This window comes from Apis laboriosa, unplaced genomic scaffold, assembly GCF_014066325.1.
Source record: "Apis laboriosa isolate Shangri-la unplaced genomic scaffold, ASM1406632v1 scaffold104_cov149, whole genome shotgun sequence".
Classification (NCBI taxonomy): domain Eukaryota; kingdom Metazoa; phylum Arthropoda; class Insecta; order Hymenoptera; family Apidae; genus Apis; species Apis laboriosa.
Window position 1 is genome coordinate 989,452 of NW_025220694.1, and position 25,780 is coordinate 1,015,231.

Below are 25,780 nucleotides of genomic sequence, written 5' to 3' on the forward strand. Positions count from 1 at the left end.
ATACACGCAGCTCACCCTCCAGCCTTTTATGAAATTCTATACACTCGACGTCCATTTCCTGTTATTTATTCACGAAGCGAAACGCCTCTTACGCGATAAATAGTTCGTCAAATCGAGATTTTTTTTTTTTTACGTTATACCATCGTTAGTCCATCGTTTTTATACGCTTCTTGCTGTCACATGTTTTGTCAGACCTGATAAAAAATAAATTTGTATCGTATTATGCATAGTCGCGTAAAAGTCTTTATCGTATGTTTGCATTATATTTGTACATTAGTATATCGTTATATTTATTATATTTATGATTTTTCCACAAATTTTCTTCTTTTCTTTGAACACTTCTTTGAAATCTCATCGTATTTAAGAAATTATTGTTTATTAGAACAAAGTATATTTCCAGATATTTGAAATTTTAAGGATTAAAAAATTATTTTTGTAACTCATATAAGGTTTCACACAATAAAATTATCATTCATAGTTTTAATAACGCAACTCGAAAATTCGCATAAAATAATATTCAGACTTTTACGACTAACTGTACATACGTTCCCTAAAGGAATTATTTTCACAAAACTTTCACAAACTTCGATACATCTTATCCGTCAAACAATCGTGTATATACGCGCCAGTGCATATCGCGATATCCCGATTATTCGAAGCAGCCCATAATACCCGCATTACAGGGTCCCCGTCTTCGAATGTCGCGCGTGGTGATCGAACATTCGGAAGGAACTACTGACCGACATCGTCACTCACAGATGCAAACGGGTCGCTGCAGCCTCTGTAGGTAGGTAGGTAGGTAGGTAACCTTTGAGTAACGACAGTCACGAGGAGTGATGGGAGTCGTGATCTTCCCGGGAGAATTCCGCGATTGGATCCGGGTCGCGACAATGCGGTTGTCGAGGACGATCCCCGGCGTTCCTAATGATCGTCGGTTAAGGCCTCCTGCAAAACTTCTCGTTTGAGAAGTGGCAAACAAGCGTCTTTCTCTCTTTCGACTATGTAAACCGGGGAAATTATAGAATTTTCTCTCTTCTTTTTTTCTTTTTTTGTTCGACGTATCGATTCGTTCGATAAATCGAAGATCTTTCGTGGAGATCGATCGGTGGAGCCACGTAGTATTATCTGAGCCAGTTTTTGTTCGTTCGAAGTTTTTGTGGAATCTTGGTTTGATTCGATATTTTCGTAGGGGAGAGGTGATGAGTAGGCGAGATGAGTTGTTATTAAATCGAAATCGACGTGCAACGTGAAAGGTACATCGATTTTCTTTCGTTACACAACGTGTTTAAAGTAGAAAATTTTAAGTAACGAATCACTCTAAAGAGTAAGGCAAATATACGTTATAAAAATGAGGTTTATTTGCCTTGAGTATAGATATATTTATGCAACTAAAATTTGTTCAAATATTCTATTAATGCCAGGCTAATATTACGTAAAATATATGTCAAGTATTTTGACCAACAATGTCTCCGAGTTTCCAATGCGAAATTGAGAAAGTATGTACAATATCGAAAATCTATTATCCATTTTATGGTATCCTGTAACAGTATATCTTGATTCGATCTTTCTCAATTAAATTGTATAAAATAAACGGTGAACGGATGATTCGAGCATAAGCAGTTTAATTTCCCTTGATATTTTTGCAACTTTGTATCGAATAATTTGAATATCTTTTCGAAAATATACGTTTTAGATCGTTTTAACTTTAAATTATATTATCTCCTAGCGATCTTGGATCGCTTATTTCTCACACTTTTTACATGCTCTCCCGCACATAGGGTTGTGCATAGATAGGTGTCGATTGCACAATTCGAACCCTGTAAAGCGAGAATGAAAATATCGCTCAGAGATTCGATGATACTACCAGGCCAGCTTTGTCTAAGGTTTAACAAATTTATGTACAACTTGTTTGTTGCCATTACTGCCCGCGCACGTTACCAATTGCATGCACCAATGAAAACGTAACGTTCAACACGCTCGTTTTAAATAGTATGCATCGAGGTTGAGCAAATAATTTTGCAAAGTTCACAACGAATTACCTTAAGGATAGTCTGACAGGTAAGGTGGGACTGAAATTTACTAACTCGAGTTTTATCGGCAAGATTTCTTGAACAGGTTAATCTGCGATACGTCGTTGATAGTTTTTCTTTCTTTTTTCTTTTTCTTTTTGATTTAAGAATTTTATTTTAAGAAATTTTACGTATCCGCGTATTAAATTAAATTATTAAATTAATATTTTAAAAAATATATAATATTATTAAATTAATAATATTATTATTATATAATATAATTTATAATATTATATAATATAATATTATTAAATTATTATTATAATATTATTAAATTAATTATTAAGTTATTAAATTAAGTTAATTAAAATTTAAAAAAAAAAAAAGAAAAAAAATTCAATCTATCTCTACAAATTTACATTAAATAAAATATTCTAAAATATTTTTTAATTTAAATAGAAAAATTTCGCTCGTGATGAACGCAAATTGCAAATTGCAAATTTCTTTCTGTCACGCCATTCGTGAAACGCCAATTAACAGGAGTTTAGAAGAAGTTTCCTAAGATGGTATTCAAAGGTAGTCTGACGGAGAATAGGACGATTTCGAACAGGACGGGTAGAGAGCAGTCGTCATTTAATTAAAACGAATCCCTCGATGTTCGCGATTTTTCGTCGACCGGAACGAGGATACGAGAGAGGCCATGAGAATCGACTGCTAGCCTGGATTCCGCCGTCTGAGGTCGCGCCGCGTGTACCGGTACCATTAACTCTTTCCGATAAGGGCGTAGCCGCCGGAATCCTATGTATATCTGATGTAGTCCGTTGCTGGAAATGGCGTCTACTCGTTCGCCAAATACGTTTGTTACTATCGACGAGATACTACCTTCTTTGATCGTGAATATTGACTTCGAGGGAGGATTTAAACCGGTAGAGGAAATATTTCGAAGGGTTAAGTTAATTGGTTCACGCGTATTATATATAGATTTTAGATTCTCATTGAACAATTATTTTTTCCCCTTTTTAGATGGCCGATTAAGTTTTGTAATTGATAAGTTCTCCATGTTAGTATTGTTGATAGTTGATGAGAAAAGTGGTTAGACAAAACCATCTCTGGTGTGATTCTTTTCTTTGGTTAAATTAATTAAATTTAATTCAAATATACAGGGTGTATAATCATAGTTTTATGTGTTCTGAACACGACGATGGTGGGCAAAGTGGATTTCTCTTTTCTTTTTAGTAAGACAATTTGTAGGTGGTTACACCATTTTATTTCTGAATAATATCTCACCAAGCTATAACATTTAGCCAGTGGAAAGTTATTATTCTCATATATCCTCGTATCAAAATCGACTATTCTTTAACGAGGCTCGTAAACATGTATACTAATATCGATTTCTGATCCCGATTCGTATAATGTTCATCAATCACTGCACAAATATTACATCATCCAATATTTCCAATATCACAATGATTAATAAATAATCCTTAATAATCAATGATAGTAAGTAACCAATAAATCATTCAACAGTCACGATTTATACATCAATTTAAAAGTAACATTATTTCCATCCAAGAAAATTCATTCAGGTTTGCGCAATATTAAGCAAAAATGGCGGCGTTTAAACTCCTCTTACTTACATCCAAGAAGAAGAAGAAAATTTAACTCGCTGGCTTATGATCACGAGGCGTATTCGTTTTCGATAATGGGAGGAGCGGGATAGTTCCACCCTTTCAGATAACCACCAGATAAATTCCATCGAGGATTTGTATCGATTTTTAGCGATAATTAGCGAGCTTTTTCGCCACGATGAAGCATTGGGTCACGCCGCCATCCTCGAACGAGCCCTCCCTCCGTCATTAAGATAGTTTTATTGCTTCGCCTCCTCTATTGTTTCTTTCGAGATAACCAGTTGTGCAATTTTGAAAGGATCGTTGCCGTTTTTAGCGCGATACAATTTAGCCGGCGTGTCAGGTTTGAGTTATTGAATTCGGAATTATCCTCCGTTTTTATTCCGCGCTATCGATCGTGCAATTATCATAGTTCTTTTTAGCTTTGTTTAAGCAAACAGATATATGATTTATGGAGCAAGGTTGGATCAGGCTGGCTGGAAACGGGATGGGAACGCGGCGATCCATTTCCTTGTACGCGCAACAGGGTACGTTTCCAATATTATGTGGACAAATTGAAATTGTTATCAGAAAGAGGGAGTTTTTGTTATTTCTCGATTGTTGAACCTGTTTCATATATATATATATATATATATAGCTTCAATGTAATTTCTATGAGTCGTTCTACGAGATGCATTATAGATGGAAAACATTAGTTTATCTTTCGTCGCTTTCTCTGTAAGATGTTTATGAAGATGGGACTATGTATGTCGCGAATTTAAATACCTTTTTTTTTTCCGGTTTTCAGGCCTTTAGGGGATTGAGAGGATTACAAATAAATATATTTGGTCTAGATGTTACAAGTATTTACATATACTTTATATAAATGACATAAATATTTTTACATATACTTGACGAGATGTTGTTAAATATGAAACGTATAATGAAAAATTTATTTTTCTATCAGCGCTTCATAAAAGAAATACAACAATACAGTAAATTTATCGAATGCATTCGAAATACAGCTCGTGATGTGGAACGATATTTTAATTCACGATGGAAAAGCATGAAAAATTACGATAAATCTGTAAAACCGATCCTTGAAATTTGTATAAGGTATATCTCAAATTCTTTCAATAATTTTAACTTATAAAATGATTTTTGTATTCAGAAAGTCATTGGAATAAGTCAAAATTAATAATGCTTTTTCCACAAATATCTTAATTATTATTTACAATATAAAAACACAATTGAGAATTTTATACTTGTATAAAAATCCTCAGTCTCATTCACTTAACAATATAGCAAATATCCGGTCACAAATTATTTGAACATCTTCGTTCAATAAGTGCGATTTTCACTTTTCACATATCGTAGATTATTCCACGGTAAAGGAATTATATTTAAATTAAATTACGATGGAAAAGATCAAACGCATTGCGTTATATAAAATTACAGGCCAGGACGTTGTACAAAGGATCGGTGTTTCCAGACGCCAGAGGAAATTTCTCACTCGCAATCGGCCGAGTTTCCTTGCGAGCCTCGCAAGGAACACGTTCGCCGATAGTTGGTGAATTTATGCCCCGGTTATCGGCTTCGATGTATCAAGGATAACGCGAGCAACGACGGAATTGCGGCCGATATTAATAACAAGCTTCGTATTTCCACGTGCAAACGTGCGGTGACGATATATCTTCGGTTGATCGGTGAACCTGCGCTCTCAAGTGCTCGTTAGAAGGCGCCAGCATGAGTGATTCGACACGCGTTTTAATTAGAAAATCGTTTTAACCGTTTAACGCGCCCCGTGTCGCGTCGAAATTTAAAAGGTTTCTTCTTGGTTTTCACGAATCGAGGATTTTGCTTGTTGCAATCGGTTTACGCAATTTTAGCAGAATTATTAGCAGAAACGTTTTCTCAGACACGTTTGATGATATTTAAACCGGTAATTTTAATTTTAAAGTGTTGCTTGCTCTTAATGGGATCGAGATCGATATAAATCTACATTTAATTCGAGAGATACATTTTACGGGATTCGAGTGCTATTAACAAGCTATATTCATACTTGCCAATTATTTGACAATCTTAATATGGAATCGAAATATTTGTGAGAGTCCAGAAAAATGTGTTAAAATTTTATTTCAATTTAGTTTATATGTAATTTTTATTTCAAATATCTAAAAAGAAATAACAATAAATTTACCATACCACTTTTTTTCTTATCAATATCTTCCAGTCTGTTCTATCTTACTATTTACATATTTTGCAAATCAAGTTAAAGTGAGGAGTGGCGAAATAATTTTTCCCATTACACGGAATTCGATCGATAGAATGAAATCGACAATTGTCAGGTTCAAATCTGTCCTGCGTTCGACGAACCGTTCATATCGTTCTCGATCTCGAGATGATCTCACGTGTCGCATTAGAACAGGTAGAAAGCGCGTGGACGGAAAAAAAGCCTTCCAGCGTTCAGAAGCCAGTTTTAGAAGTTAATTTCGTTGGCCAGGAGAATTTTTGCCAACTTTTTGACGCGTGTTGCGTCAGAGATCCCGACGCGAATCGATCGAACGTGGATTGTTACACGTTAACAAGCAGTGGTGGATCGGCCTCACGTGGTAAATTGGACGTTACAGAGTGGGCGCGATGATGCGTGTCATCAATCACATGGTGCGCATTTACGAGATCTGTCATGCTTTCTTGACATTAGCCTACATATGGCATTAATGAGTCTCGAGTTCGGCCGTCCGTGCGCGAGGCCGAACGACCCCTTTTACCCAACCTTCTGCCACGCCTCTCACCTCGATGGACAGGTAGCTAGCGCTTGTGTAATCGTGTCACCTGTTGCTCACACTCGAACAATTTTATTGAAATCTTTTTTTTGACATTTTTGTTTAGGACAATAGAGCTTGTGGAGCATTTTTTGGCAAATCGAAAATTTCCAAATAATTTTCAATTTTTATATATTTTCAATTTGTACATATTTTTATGTACAAACTGCTGTTTCAACTTGTAGAATGTATCCTCCAAAGATGTTACGGTACAGAGATATGTTCCTTGTTTTATTGTTTATTACGATTGTTTATTATCGATGTATTATTAATGCCATTAATATTCGTTATATCGTTCGTATTATTTATTTTCCAATGTACTTATTATGCACATTGAAATTATTATTTTCCTCCTTTTTCTTTTTTTTTTTATATACCAATGAATTCGTCCCGTTAATGAATAAATTATTCACACGGTTATTTTCGAGATTTCGTAAATTTTGGCTGAACTTGTCATCAAGTTTCACAATGAGACACGCATCACATATTATGTACGCACGTGGTGTCCATGAATCTTTCCTAAGATTACTCACTTGTCCACCCGACGAATCTTATGCGTGGAGAGATTTACGCGCGTATTTTGCGTAAAGTCGCTAGGAACGCATTAAACGCAAATGTTTAGTGATCATCCTCGACAACATTTATCGTCACATTTCGGCTAACTGGGCCGAAATTTCACTGTTTCTTTCTCAAAATCATCGAGTGCGTAGATTGCAAAAAGGAACTCGGTTGGCTAATGTTAATTTATGGTATGGTTGTTGGACGTTCGACATTTTTACGAGACTGTTACGAAAGATTTACTTTTGAATCTCTCGCGCGGGAATTTTATTTAATCCATAATTGATTTGGATAGGAAATTTCGTAAAGCGCAAAACGCTTAAAAATACGCTTTTTTTTTTTTTTTGTATCGCGATTGCGCGATAACCTAATTCTCTCTTTCTCGCTCGTTCCCTTTCTCCTTCCCTTCCTTCTTCCTTCCTCTTCTTCGAAACAAGCCACTCGATCGAAAGGACATCGCACGGGTGAAAGCAAGACATGGAAATCCACTTGGAGCTACCTTCTCCGATCTACGAGTGCCGCCGAGGATACTTGCGCGCGATCTTCAGACATTCAAGGACGCAACTATGCAAACAGGTGTTCTCCAGTGGTGTTAAGGAAAGTATATATGGCGACCTTGCAGCGGTATCGTTCAAGTTTTTCCTCGATTTCGGGCGAAAGAAAGTTTCCCATTCTATCACATCTATCTAGAACTTTCGAATTTTCTCTCTTATATTTTGTATATTGTAACAACGAGGATATTACGACGAGGCGTATGGATCGTCTTTATTACCTCACAAAAATTTCTTACGTTACACGAACGTGCGCGAAAGTGTTCGAAAGTATGAAAATTTTAATAGATGGAATTATTACTCGTTAAAACTCAAGTTTAGAATAGAATGTAATAACTGTAAAATACAAAAGATATGTCTTAAATGTATTGTAAAACGTGTAATATAAAGTCACTTCGTCGAAAGTGGACATTTATCCTGGTTAAGTTATACAAATGTTGAATATTGTTTCAACTTGCATGCGTTATACTCTTGATTTGATTTCGATGTTTAGCAATTTACAGTGCAGAAATAGATGAACAACGGCAAAAAAATTAATTCGCAATCTCGTTTGAGTTTTTTCACAAATGTTTCAACAAATATAATATTCATTCGTTAATATTTTTCTAACTCTCTTGCAATTCTTTTTCATGTTCTATGCGTATCATCTTTTATATTTCCATTATTTCTGAAACTTAAGTTTACAACAGAAAAAAAGCACTCGGTTTAATCCAAGATTGTTCAATCAATAATCCCAATAATTCGAATATTTTTCACCAGTTACACGCATGTAGTTTCAAATACCGTTTCCAATCCGTTCGACACACTCGTTCTTACATCACTCATAAGCACAACTCGAACGGGTAAAAGTCAAAAGCAACAAGTTTTCAAACGAAAAATTGCGCAACCATTTCGCGAATTTGTTCTTCAACCATTCTCATAACGTGGGCGTTATTCAGCTTGGAATTATTCGTAAGAGTGAATGGGAATCTCACATGGGAAATATAGAAATATCAGAAGAATATTGGAACAGCAATCTTAGAGAGTCTTCCTCGTGGCGAGAGAAAATAGAGAGCGTGGTTAGATGCGACGATTGTTCTCCTATATTTAATTAGCCCCAACATCGACTGCGTGTTACACATTTATTACGTTATCACGCGTTAATAAGCTTTTGCTCCATGCCAAGCCGTTACTCGCACGTTAATATTCGTTCCGTGTAATTTGGCAAAACCTCGATGCGTTTGACCTGAGGCTGAGGCTGAGAACGATGAAAGCGACGTAACGCACAATGCTAAGGAGAAATTGCTAAATTATATATATATCCGGGAGTGAAATGCAGATACTTTATCTGGAAGTTTATCGTGTACAGGCGTTTAAAGTAATAAAATTCTCCGGAGACGAGGCAAGATCTGGAAGATCCACGAATGAGATTTGCCCGGTGATCTACGAGCGGGCCGTGAATCGATGCCACGGAGACGAGTCGAAGGCAATTGTGAATTCGCGATTAAATCTTCATACCCGATCGGACATTGTTCCGTGGCACGGTGACAAGAAACCCCGATGCGGATATCTTTTACTCGGAACAATGAAATGCATTAGAGGAACGGAATATTGTTTTACAAGCGCGATCGACCACCGAGATTCCCGAAGTTCGCAGCAATTTTTTCGAATTGGAACGAAGACGCGTATAATTTTCGCTATGTCGTTCTATTATTTTATTCGTTTCGCAATAAGGCAGACAGAGAGAGAGAGAAAGAGAGAGAGAGACAATGTGATCAGTTCACAAAATTCTCATAGAATATATATACATATATAAAAGAAATCTCTGTATATTATAACAGTTGTGCAAAAAAAGAAAGTCTTCTTCATTTCTTTCACGTTTCTTAGAAAATGACGTTCAAGTCACATGGGTGGATACAGGGTTGGATAATCTTGCAACAATCGTATCGTACGTTGCATTTCAGAATTTCGTGTAACAGGGTACGATGGAAAGGTTTAGTCGGGTTTGGATGCGCGTTCTCGTCGAGAACTCTATTCCACGGTCTACCACCAGCGCAACAGTTTGATTGTTCGGTGAAACGAGTTCAATCGAATTTCGAACAGGCCAGCAGAATCGCGATATCCTATCCTATTTGTTGGATCCGTGCGTCGCAATTGGAACGACGGCAACTATAAAAGGAAGGGGGAGGTCGCAATTATTCCGCCCAGTCACATGAAAACGGCGTCCAATGCGAATCACGAGGATGAAAATTAAACGAGTTCCACACGATTTTCGTGCTGGAATCACGCCAAACTGTCAGCCTACATTTGAGGGAATCGTGGACGCTCTTCGATGTAAAATAATTCGAGAAGGAAACGACGTCGCGTTCATTTGGGTTAAACCCATTACGAGGTGTAAGAAAGAAAAACTTTATAATGAATAATTGAAAATAGATAAGTACAAGATAAATTAAATATTGGAAAGATCAATGATAGTTGAGCAAACTTCTGTTAGGTACATTAATATAAAATTTTTCTATCGAGAATAATTAATTGAATCATACTTATAAATTTTGTATATAAATAAAAAAAATGAATCTATTTACTCTACAAACTAATAACAAAGTAAAATAATTATTTTTATTTCTTGAGAAATTAGTTTCTGTGAGATTAATTGTGCTGATAGTTCAAACAATTCCAACGGTTAAAACATTTTCATATTTGTGACAGTTCTCGATAACGTGCTCGCAATTATAGTGATCAATAGGGAATAGAATTTATCGAAATTTAGAAACATGTCCCTCGACGATGATACGAAATCTCGGATCTAAACGGGTGTACGCGAGTAACGCCTCGGGTGGTGCAGGTCAGTATCGGCAAACGAGAAGCCGGCCAGAAGTTATACTAGCAGGCTTATGAATAACAAATATCCATTGCGGCGCAAAATCGTGCAGAATCCTATCTATGTGTGTGTATACACACGTTCGAGTATCCATGGGAACTGGATCGTACGCGTCTTTCTCCTCGTATATACCTTCTCGAACGTGAAATATGTTTCCTATGTTGGACAAGGATACTTAAATATCTGTTTCGAACGAAATTCCTTTGTGGATTCGTAATTCTTTTTTCCGTTCGATCGAAATCATCGTCGATAATTAATTTTTAAAATATATCCATTTATTTAAGAAATATTCCTTTGATTCAAAATCATTTTTAAATACGGTAAATAGTTCCTAAAAAAAAAAAAAAAATATTTCAACTTCAACTTCTTTTATTTTTGCGCGAGAATAAAAATTTAAAATTTAAAATTTCCATCGATGGGGGCGAAAAAAAAATCTCTAGAACGTATACGTGAAAAACGAGTCGTTTCATCAGCCGGCGAAGAGAGCACGCGCCCAATTATTTCCCTGCTCGCGTGAGTTTTCACCTGATTGTTTATCGTGGAACCCTCTAACAGATTTGTAATAAATGGGCCTTTTACTTTTACCGCGTTAGACACATAAATACCAATGGAGCCGGACAGAAATCTGGGCACGTCGCCGAGGCGCGCTTAATAAGAGGAGAAGGATAAAGTCTCTCGTTTGTCTAAAGGAACATGATGCAAAGAGTGCTGGTTTATCTTATGCGAGTATAACAACGTCCGTTTACTTTCGAGACCACGTTGCCTGTTATCGTTGCATCTTAACGAGAATCGGCAATCTTCACAGAGTGTCGTACATATAGACGGCCTTGCGGACCCCGGGTACCATCTTTATAGGGTGTCTGGGAATTTTCTACCTTCTACGAGAGAGATTGTTAAACGCTGATTTCCCGCAAAATTCTCCCTTTGTTCGTAAAATATCGATCAAAGTTAATGGAGGATGCTTGATATATGCTTGATATATGCTAGATATTTTTTTTCTATCTTATTAATACACTAGGATTTATTTTTTAGAGTTTATTATACGTGGATTATATTCAAATAAACGGCAATAGCCGAGTTTCATTTCGATATAAGCAAGCAAATTTTCTTCAATGTATAATTATTTTGACACATAATGAGAAAAAGAAATACTTAACAAAAATGAATCTCAGGTTTTAAACAGACATATTTTGTTCGCCATTAAAAATCATGAATATATTTTTCTCCACATATTTTCGTCGAGAAGTTAAATTATGTTAGATTGAAAAAATATCGGGAGAAAAATTTTCATATTTCCTTATTTTTCAAAGATTATTCAAGTAATTTTTCAAAGATTCGATAATTTATGCAAACATTCGATAAATATTACGAGAGATATTTTCGAAGATATAATCGGTTGCCAGTTAGCATGAATTATAGTAGAAAGGCACCGGGCGATGTTGGCGGGCGAACGAAACGAACCATTTCATTTTGAGTCATAAACGACACCCAGTACACCGGGCTGGCTAGCCAGCAGAATGTAAACGTTTGCGTATTTAAACGAAGCACACAGCGGGATGAAAAGCGCACGGGGGAGGGAAGATCTATGTACCGATTCAGGTTTCCAGCGGATTCGTAATTGGAGAGAGTGAAAGTGCACTTTCAAAAGGTACGACCCGATATTCATACAAATTTTCCAAAACAGTACCCTCGTTAACGGTGCTCTGATTGTCGGCAATCACGTCGTATCCGTGCACCACGTCGAACGAACAGGAACAATACGAGTTACGGATCATATCTACACTCCACCTTGGCTTTCCACCAAGGTGATGAAGGTCCAAGAACCAATTACTCGTGACGCAAGTTACGAGATCCTTTTTCGTTCATTCTCGAAACTTTTCGATATTATGTACAATTTTATGAGAAGCATTTGATAATTTCAATTTTCTTTCGTAATTTCTGTGCAACGATTGATTCATCTTCAACGATGATGAATTCCTTGATTCAATTTGTTATAATTAATTGTACGAATTGCAGTAAAGTTACAAATATAATTTTGAATCCGTTGAGAACGGAATGTTTAGAAATAATATAATTAATTTTAAAAGGAAGTTTTAATAATTGTATCTTAGACACTGTTTCTTGCAAGAATTATAATTAATAAGTTCAATTTAATTCGCTTACTACATAAAAATATATACCTCATAATAGAACATTTTCAAAAATGAGCTAAGTTTAAATACAAACTCATCATCGGATAATCGACTAATCGTATAAAAAGAAGAAAAAAAAAAAAAAAAAAANAAAAAAAAAAAAAAAAAAAAAAAAAAGAGAAGAAAAAAGATCGCCCTTTAGAAAAAGTGAAAACTAGATCATCACTCCGCTCTCCCCTAATTCGTCTCGACACTGTCTGAAATGAAGGTTCCGCGTGGTTTCTCCTCTCGATTCTTTCGGTCAGTTCCTTCTTCTTTCTTTCTTTGTCTCTTTCTTTCTCTCTCTCTCTCCTTTTTTTTCTTTCATCGGCAAGGAACGAGTTTTTATCGCGACACCACGCCGCGCCATCATGCTTCGAGGAGCACGAAAGCTCATTCGAGCGAAGTTTCGCCAACTCGGATCACGCGATATCCCTCGATAACCATGAGTTTCCCTTTCGCAGACAGAATGCCGCGCGATCTTCCTTTTTCTTCTTTCTCTCGATCCACGGCTCCTCTTCCACTGTAATTTCCCCACTCGTTTTCTCCATCGAAGATTGTTGTTGTTGAACCCCGGATCGGATCCTCTCCATCTTTCAGATCCTCGAGATTTTCAGAGGTGGATCATCGCCTCCTCGACGGGAAATATCGTGCGCGCGCAACCTTAAATCGTTTCACCACGGCCAGGTACACGCGTTGATTGCGATTTATACCGTGGCAAGGATTGTATTTCATGTCGTTTGATCGTTGAATCCGGTTGATTAGGTGTCAACTCCGCATCCTAGCCTAGCGCTGTATTCGGATCTAGCCTCGTGATAAAGCGTGTAAACGAATGAAACGTGTATACGCGCCATCTTCTGATATATATATATATATGTTTCGATGAGAAAATCTCGTTGCTGGCGAATAAATATCGTAGCTCTTCGTATAGGTTCGTTAAGGATTGTTGTTCGAAGAGAATGTAAGATTTTATTCTTTTATGGAGTAAAAAATTGAAATATTTTGCGAAATATTATTATAATATTTAATTTATATCTTGATTACCGTATTTGATCAGAAATTTATTTTATAACGATTTCTTTGCTGCTAATAACTCTATAACTCTCTGTTTAATTTAATTGATATATTTATGAGAGAAGTAAAATATCTCGGAAAGTAATCGATATTACAATTTATTTAAGAATAAAAATTCTAATGTTCAATTTATAAATACCCATTCAACTAATTCAAGGAATAAAATACACATTAACAAAAAAATTCGACTTATTGTGAATAGATTATATATATCAGATATCGAATTTAAGATGAAATAAATATGTTAATTAAATATACATAAAATGTTACTCAAATAAATTTCCTTCGATATATTTTCGATTGTTCCAAACTTGTTTCGTACGAGCATATTAATATCCAAATACAAATCGAGAGAATCCTTCGATACATCCATTATTTCTATCGCACGAACAAAATAAATAAAAGAGTTGTACGTTCGTTCCCCGTCATGCCAGTTGTCGTCCATTGCGGTGAAAGCATTACCCTTCATCGAGAATAATCAAATAAAGCTGCAGCCGCAACTGGCGTCATCATCGTAGACGCGCAAGCAACGTGTGAAAGAGTAAACGCGTTTAGACTGAACGAGAGGGGGAGAGAAAGTCGATTTACATTTGTTATTAATCCAAATTGCGGGGTGAGAAACTCGGCCTGCCCTTTAATTAGATTGTGGCAATAAAACTTCACCCTTCACGGTGTGAACCGTGTAACTCGACACGGTTTTGATATTCATCGTTTTTTTTTTTCGCGAGATGAGTCCGTGGAATATAAATCGTCGCGAGAGAATAATAAAATTTTCGACGATAAAGCGTGCGTCTCGGCCATGCTTCTTGGTCGAGTTTCGTGTCGAACTTCGATAAATTGCGCGCAATTATATCAAGTAAATTGTTCTGATAACCGTGGAAAAATAAAAGGGAATTCGTGACTTGGATATTAGTGAAATAAAGTATTTGAAAAGTAATCTTTAAAATAACAATCGTCACGATGTATTTACGATTGGTTAAAGATCCTTTGTAATTTTCTTCGCAGTGGTTAATATTTAATTTATAAAGAGGTTATAATTTTTTTTTTAATTTTTCTCAAACTCTCTGTTATTGTATCGTATAATTGACAATATCTACAATTGTATTTGCAATTGTTATAATGGTACGTTTAACATAATGTGAATGTTATAATATGAATTATACCAAGGATTTATCCATTTTTTCTTCTGCTCTAATTTTTCGTATATTATTATGCTTCACATTTATATTCCAAATATATAAAAATCAACGGAGAATCACAAAACTCAAATTCCAATCGTTTTCCTTCTTATACTTATAACTTAATTACAAAAATCACGAGGAACATCAGCCATGGAGCCATTTTTAAAAATTTTAAATTCAAACCGAATATTCGAAATAAGAAGAATTTTGACAAAGTTTTGATAATTTATTCTCTGTCATTAAAATAATCTCTTATTTCTCTTACCTTATTCCTATAATAGAAATAATAAAATATTCGAAATAATTATAATTGATTGCAAATCGTTACTTGTTTCAAATAAAATGCAGCCAAGCCTGTTTGCAACGCTGGTTCTTGGAATCTGTTTTATTGAAAGCACGTAACGATCGTTCAATTAAACAACGTTCAATTAAACTGTTACAATTAATGTACGAGTTTTCTCACACATCGAGCCGATTAGCCGACAAGTGTATGAGTTTTTCCACGAACACCGACACCTTGACCCAAACCCGATCAATTGCAACGATGCAAGGTATCTATTAGACGATTAGACGATGCTATAAGTCTTTGGTGGGCGTGCCCTAAGGAGATCTAGGATTAATTTATTAGCCGACGCAATTATCCGTTCCAGCCTCCCTTTACAAATCGTGCAAGCCTCTCAGCATCTTGGTAAACTAGATGTTGATTTAATACTGGCCGGTTCTTTATGCCAGACGAAATATCTTGCTACTGGTTTTTCGATAATTTAATTGCGAACTTATTAATTATTAAGCTCGACTCACAGTTCAGGTTTTATTATTTCTATCAGTTACGCGTGAACTGCATCGTTCATGATGAAGATAACATAATATTGCTTGCAAATATATTCTTGCATTGCTTTATACTTTATTCATAGTTCGATAAAGAAAATCTATATACAATTTTCCTCCCTTATATACACTTATTTTACATATTATATCGTGATTTTAGTTTCTAATCTTCAGTCACAAGAATTTTGGAAAGGTTAGAATTTAAATTCTTTATAGAAAGGATTAAAAGTAAAGAAAAGTAACATTTTTAATTATTCGTCATCAATTATCTCGTGATGTAGCCTGGACAGTTAGCTAATTCATCATATTCCAATTTCAAAAATGAATGCATAAAACATTCAGAAGTCAGAGTAGTATACACAATGCGAATAAGATAGAAATTATGTAGAAACAAAATGTTCCTTTGTTCCAAAATTGTTTGTACAATTATTACTGTACACAAAAGAACGATCACACACATCAGGAGATCTAGGTGTAAGACGGTGCATGCCCGTTTCCATCCCACCAGTCATCAGTTTCAATTGTCACTCTTAGAAGATGGTGAGAAAGCAGCTGCCACTCGACAGGAAGTTGTCACTCGAAAAGAGTGCCATGGGCCAGCCATAAACATTTTACACCGCGGCAAATAGATAGCTACTTGCCTCTCTCTCTCTCTCTCTCTCTCTCTCTCTCTCTCTCTGTTATTTTATTCGTGTAAATCGGTGCCGGCGGAAGAATCAAACAGAGGGGAACCGTGGGACCTGTTTCCAATCTCTGTTTGCTCCGCGGATAGGAACGAGCTTCAAGTCTTGTGGGTAAGCAACCGTTGCTCGTACTAATGGCAATTTACATGAGCGTCCCACGGGCATCGAGAGTGGCAGGACAAATAAATACGCGGCTAGAAACGATTTGATACACGCTGATCGAGAGTGATCCACGGCGCATAAAGTCGGTGCATTGTAAAACCGCGTTCATTCACAGGCAACGTTTGGCAAACGCAAGTTCATATTTGACGTACACTCTTGTTCATAAGTGTATGGATATTCTAATTGTAATCAAGTTTTATATAAGGGAAATATATTTTTAATCGTATAATAATTCGTTCGATATTTCGATAAGTCGTATAACTTTAATTGAAATAGTTGTTTAAGAAATTTATGAAATTTCCTCAATCGTGTGTATTTGGTGTTTTATCAATTAATTATAAAAGATTTAATTTTCTATTTATTAATAGGTATAAAGTATTAATTGTATCGAAAGGATTTGAATAATATTATTTGATTATACTTATTATTTTATATAAAGAATAATTTTTTTATTCTGTCTGTTTATTTTATTGAAAGGAAGATATACTTTTGAATGAGAGTGTATGGTGCGTGCAATATGCATCAAACATAACCACGTTGCACGCGAGATGTTTTCGAGATGATTTATTTATTTCTTCGAACTGGTTTCAAGATGTAATCAATTAATAGCTTGCTAAGCTTAGCACTGGAACGCGATACATTTTCGGATCGAATCTAAATTTTGAGAACACGTTGGTTGCGTGCATGCTATGCATTAACAGGTTCATTGACAAAGAATTAAACTCTCCTTATATTTTAACTATAATTTGTTTAAAGAGTCATCCCTGCAAGAATATCAGAAACTTAAATTCTGTAGATTGTATGGTGTTTTATTTTTTAAATAAGTAAAAATAATTAATGATTAACAAGATGTTCACACATGCTCTTCATCATATATAAACATTTCTTTTCCCTTTTCTTTATCTGATCTGATTACAGCGTGTCCCTTAATTCGAATCGAAAACCCATCTAATCAACAGCGATCGTTTCTTTCGATGTATGAATTATCTGTGGCCTTAACGAGTCCTCTTATCTGTCAAAGATATTAACTTGTCCGCATTAGCATCTGGAATTCATATTGGACGATCCATGGGGCAAGGGCCTCGAGACGAGTTCTATTGGCGTAATGCACATTAACCGTCGTGTATGCAGGCATATCGATATATATCTCGAGGAGGAATGCGCCAATTCTGGCGTGTGGTGAAGCGAAGCGAATCGTTTAGACGATCCTGCGAGCAATCTGCGGGATATCGTTGCGAACAACTCATAAACCACTTTCCAAGTCGTGCTCTGCCGCTCATTGTTGGGCGCGCGATAACGGAGACCTTCTTTCCAGGTGTCCAACAGGCGTCGTGTATGCTAATGCCGGCATACCGGGCAAGCTGGGATAAATTTATGGCGAATTAGACCGTTTTCCTCGGTGGATTACGGAAGCAGGAGGGGACCGGATCGCCGGGCGTGAAAGTACAAGTGCGTCTGTCGCCGTGTTTCATTGTCGCGTGCGGGCGCATATATGCGCGGTGGATATGCGCGGTGGACACGCGCGAAACGGAAACAGTTATGAATCGGTCATTGCATCCGACCACGGTTTTCGAATCGATAAAAGTGATAATTGATCGTTCCGATATCGAAATAACAACCTTGATTGCGACTTTGATGAAAAAACCGAGGGAGAGACCGATAAGTATAAGATAATTGGTTAATTTCGATCGATTCACGGATCGGTTCTCATCGGTTTTGAATCTAGCTTCGGATATAAGTGTTATCGGGACTTTTTGTAGTTATGTGTCTCTCTGTTGAAACGGGACGATGATTTATTTAAATTACAACTTTCACGAGTCAACGATCTCGGTCATACATCTACCGTTAACTATCTTTTTTCGAGATATAATTGAATATATAAGTATATAAAAAATATATATAGTTGATGTAAATAAGATAATGATTTTAAATAATGCAAAGGTATAAAAATTGTTTAAAGGAATTTCGAGATATTAATTAATTTAAAATCATCGAGAAATATGCAATTAGCATATAAAATAAAATAGATATAGATCATCTGGAAGAAGATTTAAAAAAAGTAATATTTACATGAATGAACGAAAATATTCTATTAGATTTCTAATATAACTGATAATTATTCCAAATATTTATATCAAACGAGAAACACTCCTGTTTCTAAATAATCATATACATATATTTATTAAGCAAGGAGTTGATAATGAGAATCACATTCCCAAGAATCTTCATCGAGACATTATAGGTTGCGTAAAGTATTACATAAAAAATGAAGTCTGTACCACGCTCGATTAAATGTAGATGTTCTAATTAGCGATCGAAGTAGCTCAACGAAGTGAAACGTCCTCGTAAATCAAGTGGCAATCTTTCCACACCTTATCAATGAATAATAGTTGTTAGAGGCCGACCTTTACCAGTCCGTGTTCCTTTTAATACGTCGTTTCAAAGTCGGATTATCAGTAGGCCACCTGAACGACTCGATATATCGTGCGGTAGAAAATTATGCATAGAAACGAACCGCTTGTCGCTTGCGTTTATCCAATACTGGCGGCTTAATCAATTGTCCCGGAATGCAGTGCCATTCAGTAGCCAGGCTGATTTATCGGCACTCCATGTTACGTCCACCGTGTCGATTTCAGTTAGGGGTGAAATTGTGAAAGATATAAAAAAGAAAAAAAGATGGAGGGAGGATGGAGAATAGCATTACTAGAGTTTGCATAAATGTCAATTGAAATTGAAACAAGAAAGTATACTGTTCGAAGTAATTTATATTACTTTTGAGACTGGTATTTAGAAAATGAATATAAGTAAAATGCATTTATAAAATAACATTTGAAATACTATTTTAAATTATCGGTATTTTTAATAATATTGATTTTAAATAATATCACTTTATAAATGTCCACGATTCAAAAATAAATGTGAAATAATATTTTAAATAATATCACTATATAAAAATCCCTAGATTTGACCAATTTTCACAATTCCAATTTTCCAATTTCACGCTAATAAATGATAAGAGGATTGAAACAGAATATGGGCTACAATTGCCTCATTCTCGTATGGCTTCGACAGAACAGGTTTGTGATCCTGGCCAAGCGATATAGGGATATTTATCGATCGGTTATTGGTACGAGCAATGATCGAGCGGACAATGTTGACTCTTTTATGATTGAACGGGCTTTGCAGAGGCAACGAAACTTGTAAAGTTACTGGTCAGGAAAGAAGTTAGCCTTGCTAGGTTGATTGCATGTCTGGGTGAACGAACGGAATCGATGGATAGCTTGGCGAGTGAATTCTTCTTGCAGAGATGCAAATTTCATGTGAATACCAAGTACAATATATATATATATATAGTGCTCAATTTAACATGTGCTTGAGAAAAGACGACAACAGACATATGTATACTTTTTTCATCAATGAAAAGATAATTTCTTTGAAAAGAAATTTTCTATTTTTGATAGAAAATATATTGGATATTGTAATCTGTCGAAACATTGGTAGATTTTTATTAATCTGCCAGATTATAGTATCAAAAATTGCATTTACATTATTCAAACTTATTTCTTTATTGATATAACACAATTGATTAATTATTTGTGCTTGTATTTTTACAAGCACAATCTTAATCAAAATCTATCTTGACAATTCACATTGGTAGATCTACCAATCTGGCAGATTATAGCATCAAAAATTGCATTTACATTACTCAAACTTATCTCTTTATTGATATAATTATAACATAAATTCATTAATTATTTGTGCTTGTATTTTTACATTTACAATCTTAATTACCAATATCTTAATCAAAATCTACTTGACAATTCACAATTGCTACACAACAAAATCCTGAAGAATTTATCCGTTATAATATTCCACTTATCAAAAGTTCCCTGTTCCCTAATTCCACACACAAATTTTACAATTATTTTATTTCCCTTTATAGCCCCATGCCACTCAATTAAACCCATGAATTACGAAGAAAAACTGTTCTCCATTAACCTTCCTCCCATAAACAATCCGATGAATCATCCCCCCATAACTATGCTCACTCGCAGAGAAAGATACCTAGCCGAGATAAATCCTGGCCACGAGAGTAGCAACAACAAGTGTACTTATTCCTATAAAGCGCAATTTCTGTAACGAGCACGAAACCCGCTCCATTCGACATCCGCAAATTGCGGATCTCGTTTTATCGTCGCGAGGGGGATGGCAGTAGTAGTTAGTATGCGGAGGACGCGTAATGCGTGTCCTTAATGCGTGTCTTTCAGGAAGCTCTCCACGAAGTCGATAGTCATCGAGCGATGGTATGCGACTACCGGCCATGTTTACGGATCTTGCCCGAGCAAGTGACACGAAACGACGCGAAAGAAGGGAAATAGAGAGATCGGATAAGCTGTCCGCGGGGTAGACGACAGACCAATTATGTTGGTGGCGTGAAACTCGGTATCGCCTCGCGCGCTGGATTTGTGTGCAACATAAGCGGAGAAATCGGGAATTTATCGGAACATTAACGTAATACGCGATTCCATTTCGCGAATGCGAGCAGAGGATGGGATTATTGGGCTCCTATTTGAATGAAATCCTCTTTGGCTCCTCTTAGTGGAATCTCTGTGAAAGTGTTTCGATGAAAATGAAATTCTTTGTAATAATAAATGTGGATTCGTTGGATTCAAGTTTTTGAAAGGTTTTTGTTGTTATTTTTTTGTTTTTCAGATGTTATTTGGAATGGATGAAATGAATCTTAATTGTACTCTTAGATTGGAATATCCATTTTTCGAAAATGTTTCTGGAAAATTATTATTTTTGCATTTTTAATTGCAGAAAAATCTGAAATCAATCAATTTAATAAATAACAGTTTGTAATTTTAATTTTTTCCAAAATAGTTTACAGTTAAGATTTAGAGAAGATTTACAATTTAGATTTTAATGCTCTAAAATTTTAAAGATTGACTTCACTCTCTCTTCAAATATATTTTTCACTAAAAAATGAATTACATCAATACATATACATCCATTATTCTTAGCATCGATATTTTCAAGTTGGCGTGAATTTCCTTCCAAAATATCGTTCAAATACCGTTTCTGTATCTACCCTCGAGCTTGAGGCCCTTTTGAATTTCTCGCATGAGCGACCAGTGCCCTCGAGATACGCGTTTGATCGAAAGATTTGCTCGATTGCGCCGTTGGCGGCCCTCCAAACGAAGAATCCTCTTAGTTATCGAGGAAAGAAAGATTTCAGAGAAATTTAAATCGATCTTGAGAAACGTGGACGGAATAAGGAAGCGGAGTGATAACATAATTCTCATAACAGCTTCCCTAAAAATAAGGGATAATCACGCGATATAATATTATGATCCTACGCCATTGAGCACGTATATGCCCGTGTGCATTAGCATAAGAGCATGGTATGCCGGGATAGTCACGCGTAGGCGTGTGTATAAATACGACAGGACGAAGTGTAAAAAATTGGCAAAAAGAGGGTGAAAAGAATGCAGGCAGGGAGGGAAGTTGGTAAGAGAGAGAGGAAAGGGAAAAAATCTCTTATGAATGTGAGCACGTGCTATTCGTCGAGACACGCGTATTCGCAACGGAGATATGGAATGTTGATTTTGGAGCAGCGAATAAATGCAAAACGTTAGAAGGAAAGGTTAGGCCAAGAAAATGATAGATGAAAGAGTGATCCTCTCGTCGATGGAATCGAATACGTAACGATCTGTCGACGATCAAGAGATCGATATTGTTGCTTTTCTCATTGATTGATTAATGATTGTGATTTCTAAAACGAAAATAACTCGTATTCGTGACTTTCACGAATGTTTTACGAATGTACGGGATTGTCGTTGCGGTGGTTAGGTGGCAGCACTGTTTTTCAATCATTGACGAGAGATATTCGAATATTTTATAATTGGTTAAAATAAAATATAAAATTCTGGATAGATCTTCAAATTTAATCATTGAAATCATAAAAAATCGTCATGAAAAAATTGAAAACGAAACAAGCTTTTAATTTATCTCAATCGTTAACCATTAACCAGGTGGATAGAAATATCAGAAAGCAATTTCCTCTCTTTCGAACGGATTGTTAATATATTGTGTCGCTGTTGCAAAGGCAGGTTCATCTATCCGTTGCTTGGGTAAACTGGTATCGATAAAGCGAGAACCGTAACCGCGTAAAGATAAGGCACGCGAGATAAAGTAACTCCGCGTAATTTAAGCACTCATGCTGCCGTTGGCACGAATCTTCTTGGAGAATAAGGCGGAGACTTCACGCTACAATTCATTTGCATTATCGTCGCAGTTTCTTTAACTATCCGCGATAAAACCGCGTTGCTCGACGACCGCTTTTTCAGATCTACGTTTTCTGATAAATTTCTCCATTTAAAGATTCGCGAATAGAATAATTCTTTAAAGTTATTGTCGAGTCGAGTCGATAATTTTCAAACGAAAATTGAAAAAATTTATACGAAGAAATATCTTTCGTAGATATTTATGCTACAATGCTAGAATCTTATTACATCATTGAATGATCTCCATGTGCGATTAATTTTAATTTCAATCGTATTAGATTGCCTCTTCGTTTAATATTATTGATCAATTTTATTTATATGTAGATTGCTTTAGCGTCATCTTTCAAAAACTTCCATTATTTCCAAAATTTATTACGATTCTTATATCAATTAAATAATTGATTTCTTTTCGAAGGTTGTTTGAAGGTGTTTAAATACTTATTAATTTTCGTTAAATAGATAATCAGAGTACACGTGTTCTTTTTTTTTTTAGAAAGCCAAGAGAAACCAGAATTATCCTTAGAACGGAATCGTATATCTCTCTTATGTCACGAGCACCGAAATCGCGAGTGATAAGTAACCAAAAGCGTTTATCAAAAACAACTTAATATAATCAAACGATCGAAATAGCGTTCACGTTATTTACCCGTTGATACACTCGATAGATAATATTCGTCGCAGGGAACAACAACAGATCGCCGACACAATGTATACGAATAATTTTCTAAATCCTTTACTGAAAAAAAAAAAAAAAATAGAAAAGAAAAGAAAAGAAAAAAAATTAATCGCGGGAACAAGGTATCATTAATTATATGCCCGTGTCCGAGCATGTTGGAATGCATATACATTAGCATAAGCCCGATATAGCGAGATAGCCGTGTGTAGGTGCGTACAAGCGTCTAAACTCGTGTAGAGAAGCTGGCCTGCGGGAAAGAAAGGAAGAAAGAAGAGGGGAAAAAACCGGGGAAACGAGGAAGGAGGGAGGCGGGGAGGGGAGGCTAGAATAAAGGAAGAAGAAAAGCGAGAGCGTATAAGGAAAGCGGCCGCGTACCACGGGATGATGCTCTATATAATCCAGCCGGATAAACGATGTAGAACATAGCAGGCTATCGTTGACTTTTTTTTTCTTCTCCTTTTCTTTTTTCTTCTTCACCGAGAAGACATCGCTGAACCAGCGGAATCGCAGCGCGTACGCGCATAGGCGCGGGCACCGTGCTCCCTGCCGCGTTTTATCAGCCAGCTGGCAGAATCTCGAATCGCTGAGATAGAGCTCGAAATCTCGATGTGATTTCGGAGGATCCGTCGCGTTACGACAGGCTTGGATTTCATGGCGCGGATGAAATGCAGAAAGCCGCATTTTTAAACCCGTATTTTCGATAAAGCGCAGTTGGTTTTACCAACCAATTCTTCGATATTTCCATGCGAATTCTAGATATTCTGCACACGAGAATTGGGATTATATTATTATTATTACTATTATTTTCATCGATGGGAAGGTAATGGTGGCACCGTTGAAACCTTATCCGGGTGCAGGTGATCCTCGAAGATCTCTCGAGGACTCTCGTTTGTGTCTCGTCTCTTTATTAATTGCGGCGTTACGCCAATGCGCGTATTCCAACTTACACGCATTAGCATACGTTTGGTATGCGCGTAGGTGTGTATATATAGACAGGGGAGCGCGCGATGCGATGCGCGAAAATGGCAATGGCGGTGTGGAATGAAAAGAAATAGAAAGAGAGAGAGAGAGAAGGAAAGAAGAAGAGAAGAGAAAAAGAAAGTGGGAAAAAAAAACGAATCGATATAATATAACACGCCGGCGGAAAGGTGTTCAGCCGACGTAATACAAGTCGTCGGTATCTGCGCCCGTGTACTTCTCCGCGTCCCTCGTATCCTCCCCTCGCCGTGGAAACGAGTTTCCGTGCGGGGAGGTGTTTAGCGTCGACACGTGTGGAACGACGACAGGTAACAATGCTTAGGTAGCACGTGGTAGCGTCGTAAGAGCCGTGGAACAGGGGCGGGTGAGGGGAGGGGCTCGACTCGTTTGGAAACTCGAATGGGGAGCGCGGGGAAGGAGGGGGGGAAGGCGAGTGAAGCGGTGGCGATAATGCCGGGAACCACGGTTGCGTAAAGATAAAGCCGGTGAGATACGCTGCCCTCCTCGATTTAAACGTGCAGAGCGTACGAGGCATCGGGAGAGCTTAACGCCACGTCCAATTTGCATTATCATCCCCCTCCCTTAACGACGAGATGTACAACCGCGTGGCGCAACAATCCCTCTTATTGCTGCACGAGTCTGTTCGAACGGTTCCTCCTCTACGATCGACGCGTGTCGTCGATTCCAGTTTCATTATTTCATATATTCGAATATATATATGTGATATTCGATCGTGATTAATCGTTTCTCGAGAGAACTTGGTTTCAGAGAGTAGGTGGTGTAAGTGGGGAGGAGGGGAAGAAGAGTACTTACCGAGGCAAGTTATCGCGTGATCGGCAGGCGGTCGTAGGACGTTCCTAGCCCAGGCTGCCCTCAAGACCTCGAGGGCACAGGGTGGTCCACCGACCATCAGCACGCCGGGTGACACGTGGCCCTTGTACCTGAGTTGCCGGGTTGCGTCCACCAGGGCTGCGTTCCACCAGCATTTCGAGTTCGCCTCCAAGAAACTCTGAAATAAAATTCGAAATAAAATTCGTAGGCCAATCGAAATACACTTGATCCATAATTTTCTTCTTATTTACTACTAATAAAATATTATATGTAATATTTTAGGTTTTATTTATAATTTCAACTGTTGTGTCTGGATTCTTCTTCTTCTTACAATTATAAAAAAATTCTATTGTAAGTATTCTATTGTAAGCTCACCCCTATCAATTTTTCTTTCTGAACTATTTCTCACTCTAAAAATTAGACCATCTGCGCTGAGATTTCTCTTTAATTTTATTCTTGAATGTACTTCCATTCATCCCCTTTCATCATATTTCTTCCC

At 36.7% G+C, this 25,780-nt stretch overlaps 1 protein-coding gene across 2 annotated transcripts in view; it reads right to left on the reverse strand.

The window, feature by feature from the left end:
- LOC122712243 (storkhead-box protein 2) overlaps nucleotides 1-25,780 on the reverse strand; it is a 124,576-nt gene that overhangs the window by 17,908 nt on the left and 80,888 nt on the right. For both annotated transcript variants that reach the window (XM_043931768.1, XM_043931849.1), the window contains one exon: nucleotides 25,264-25,459. In XM_043931768.1, coding sequence (XP_043787703.1) covers nucleotides 25,264-25,459 — 196 coding nt within the window. The remainder of the gene's footprint in view (nucleotides 1-25,263; nucleotides 25,460-25,780) is intronic.